Source organism: Grammomys surdaster, unplaced genomic scaffold (assembly GCF_004785775.1).
Source record: "Grammomys surdaster isolate TR1022 unplaced genomic scaffold, NIH_TR_1.0 60451, whole genome shotgun sequence".
Classification (NCBI taxonomy): Eukaryota; Metazoa; Chordata; class Mammalia; order Rodentia; family Muridae; genus Grammomys; species Grammomys surdaster.
The window spans coordinates 543-4,381 of NW_021605840.1; the positions used below are offsets into that span (position 1 = coordinate 543).

Sequence of the window (3,839 nt, forward strand, 5' to 3'; positions counted from 1 at the left end):
TAATGAAATGCCCATTGAATAAATCAACCACTGCACACAAACGAGAGAAAATGTCTCAATCACTGGTCAGAAAACATGTGGGTTTTTGGGGGTTTTGTTTTGTTTTTCTCATAGATTTTATTTGTTTGGTGTGTGTGTGTGTGTATGCATAAAAACAAAATGTAGTAAATTGTTTTAAAAATCTAAGATTAAATCTCTTAAATAAACTAGTCAACATAAATGTATTCTTTAAAGTACCACAGCAGCATCGTCAATAAAACCAGATATAGTGGTGGTGCACACCTGTAATCTCACCACCCAGAAAGCACAGGCAGGAAGATTAGAGGTTCTGGGTTTCTTTGGTTATACAGTCAGTAAGAGGCCAGCCTGGGCTACATAAAACCTGTCTCATTCCCAAAGATACGATCTCCATTTATTCCTTGCCTGAGATAATTGTCTTCACTTGCTAGTCATTCCAGTTTACCGCTTTAAATCTGGCATGGGATGTTGAGATCATGTCTTCTCAGGTACGAATGTTCCCTTCAGGATGCAGAATTTACACATAAAGGCTTGATGGACATCAATGCACAGGTTATTTAGCTCACTTGAACGTAAGCTGGAAAAACCAGACCTCAGAAGTCCTCTATATCGATGCCCATGGGTCTTCTGAGTTAGTATGTGCTCCAGATGGTCAGTCTCTCATTTTGATGATCGTCATGACTCAGGCTCACAACAAATAAGAGTCTTTTCAGATTCATACGTGGTTGATTGCAGATAAGAATATCATGAGAAAAGTCACATTCCCACATATGTAAACCACCAACACCACCTTCTTAAAAACATGACCCTGAAATAAAAACTGAGACTTAGCAAAAATAAGCACCATCATTAACGTTTGTGTCAATAAGCAAGAGAAGAAAATCTCACCTCTGCTTCAGCAACAGTCAGTGACTGAAGGATCTGAATTCTATCGTTGTCCAGTATTTCAACTGTCAAGATCAATGTAAGCTTATAAGAAAGGCAACATGCAAGTAAACCCGCCATCACAAAAACAAGATAAAACCTGAAGCCTGGCACCCCTCAATTTTATAGGACATAGATTTGGTCATTTCAAGCTATTAAATGTTGCAAACTTTCTGAACCTTGGTTGTGTGTGTGTACATATGCATATGTGGGTGTGTAATGCGTGTGTTTGCATTTGTGCCATGTGCAAGCACACAGGCACACATGGGGAGTCTCTGTCTTATTTCCTGCAGTCAGGGTCTCTCACTGAACTTGGAGCGGGGCTGGCAGCCAGAAGATCCCAGCAACTCTCCTGTATCTGTTTTCACACAGCACGGTGTTACTGATACCTGCCCATGCCTGGCTCTTTTAAGTGAATGCTGGAGATTTGAACTCAGATCTTTGTGTTTGTACTACCTGCAACACCTCTCCAGCCTCGCAGTAGGACGTTCCAAGCAGGTTACCTTTTCTAGAGAGCCGATAAGCATGCATCTCCAGAATGACCTCAGTCCCGATGTGCCAGACCACAAACCCCATCATTGCGTAGGTCTTCTGTGGACTGGGAAGATTCAATCCTGGTAAATCCATTCCTAGGAACATTGCTGCCACTGTATAGAGAAAAGAAGTGCTCAAATGTAGTGCCCAGTAAAACTAATAATTGTGTAATTACATCAATTAAAATATATTACACGTGTATTTACACAGGCAGTGGTGGCACACACCTTTAATCCCAGCTCTAGGGAGGCAGGTGGATCTCTGAGTTTGAGGCAAGCCTGGTCTACAAAGTGAGTTCCAGGTCAGCCAAGGCTAAACAGAGAAAACCTGTCTCAAAAAGCAAATATATGTATATATATATATGTGTATATGTATGTATACATGTATATACATATGTATATATACAAATATAAATATATTTTTATATTATATGTGTATAATATATGGGTATATATACATATGTATGTACATATATAAATATATATTTAATGTTTAATATATGTGTTTAATATATTTAATGTTTAATTTATAATAATACATATTAAACATTTTTGAAAGAATAATCTTTAGGGCTAAGATTATTTGGTCTTTATTATAAGACTTCAAAAGACAAGAGAGGACATTGTGATCTATCAATCGCTAAGACAGCATGCACAGACTGGATGTAGCTCAGGGGTAGAGTACTAGCCAGCAGGTGCAAAGCACTGGGTTCCATACCCAACATCGATAACAACAAAGGTACCTAACTAGCCTTTCCAGAAACGTGAGTCTGCAATAAAGAAAAGGGAACAATGAAAAAATGGCTGCTGCCCTCACCACTGGCCCCCAGGTCATCCCACGAGCGACAGAAATGTACAGGTGGCAGGGTGCCTCCCTAGGGATCAAGTACAAGATGTACCTGGCACAGCCTTATATATCCAGCTGTTTGGGAGGCTGAAGCAGGAGGATTACAAGTCCAAGGACTATGTGAGCTACAAAGTAAAGTCAAGGCTAGACTTGACAAACTGGTGAGACCCAGTCTCAAAACAAAAACTATAAAAAGGCCTGGGGACGTAGCTCCGCGGTAGTGTGCTTACCGACCATCTATGAGAACCTGGGTGCAATCCCCAGTACTGAAAAGAAAAACATGTGTCAGGTAATACCTGCCTGCCTTCTGGAACCTCCTGCCCTGCAAGTACAAACGGTAGGGAACCAGCCGGGGGTTAGAGGGCTTATACACAGCTCATTTCAACCGTCTCAACCCAAGGGATCTGTGCTTGCCCTGTGTAAGGTCCTGATCATAACCTAATTTGTTTGCAAAGGCAAATGTGAGAAAATGAGAAAGGGGGAGGTGCTGGAGCAGTTATAAAGTCTTTTTTTTTTTAACTTTAAGCTTAAATAATGACTTAAATAGTTACTTGTAGAAATTACTTTCTGGATTTCAATGTTTCAGGCTGATTTTTCCTCAACAACCAATTAACCCAATTACTAATACATCTAAAATCATTTAAGCCAAATTACAACTTGCTGTGTAAACAGCCAGCAATTATATATGAGTAAGTGGCACTGCAGTTTCTTACCTGCTGTTATTCTAGCGGCTGTCCCCACACCCCAATGAGTCCAGTTGAACACTTGCCTCCTACCAAAATAAAGAACCAGGCAGCAGTCTTTAACACAATGGAATAATAATTGATCCCCAAGAGAATAAGAAACATGCGGATATCTGAAACCCATTTTAAAACCCATACATCCAAATACGGTCAATCACTACATTCTAAAAATGCAAAGTGTCTCTACTTTGAAAAAAGAATCAGTGCCTACCTAACGACCCACAGTAAGGGTGTTTATCTGCATGAGCTGACCATACCTTGAGTCATGTAAAGGTGGTCTGAAGGCTGCCAGCAGAGGCTGGAGGACAGCTAAGGCCATCACTGTACAACCGAGGTATGGGTGGTAGCCTGCACGCTAAACAAAGGGTATCGTTAAAACAGTCATAGCCTTCCCTGCCAATTCAAATCAAATTCAAAACCATATACATTGCGGATAAAGGTATGGAATGACCATAAGAGCCAGAGGGACAGGAAATCTGCTGTGAGATTATGTGTTCTAGAAATGACACAGAAACTATGCCACAGGATACCTCATAATATGGCTGCCTAACAAAGACTTGAACACCACCGCCAATAGGCATGCTAACACAGACAGGGGAAGTGTCATGAAGACCCATCCCTAGACAAAAAACTACAGGCAAATATGACTGCAGAGAGAGGAAAAATTCGCCTCTCCCCGGGATGAGTCCCCTAACTGGTTATCCAATATAAAGTGTCAGCCCTAAAGTCACACATACAAAAGCAATAGTAAAGGACATAGCTGGAGATATTTAT

At 40.7% G+C, this 3,839-nt stretch overlaps 1 protein-coding gene across 1 annotated transcript; it reads right to left on the reverse strand.

The window, feature by feature from the left end:
* Window positions 1–202: 202 nt before the first annotated feature.
* Window positions 203–3,412, reverse strand: LOC114635230 (ferric-chelate reductase 1-like). Its single transcript, XM_028783917.1, has 5 exons — window positions 3,323–3,412; window positions 3,036–3,094; window positions 1,446–1,589; window positions 907–968; window positions 203–826 (listed from the first exon to the last, which is right to left on the reverse strand). Exons 1-5 carry the CDS (start codon window positions 3,382–3,384, stop codon window positions 734–736), a joined length of 420 nt encoding a protein of 139 aa, XP_028639750.1. The 5' UTR covers window positions 3,385–3,412; the 3' UTR covers window positions 203–733.
* Between the last annotated feature and the right edge of the window lie 427 nt (window positions 3,413–3,839).

Coding starts and splice junctions, on each gene's coding strand:
- LOC114635230 (XM_028783917.1), bottom strand. CDS start 3,384: ATGGCCTTAGCTGTCCTCCAGCCTCTGCTGGCAGCCTTCAGACCACCT. Junction 3,095..3,322: donor CCACCTTTACATGACTCAAG/GTATGGTCAGCT, acceptor TTATTTTGGTAG/GAGGCAAGTGTTCAACTGGA. Junction 969..1,445: donor TTATCGGCTCTCTAGAAAAG/GTAACCTGCTTG, acceptor TGATCTTGACAG/TTGAAATACTGGACAACGAT.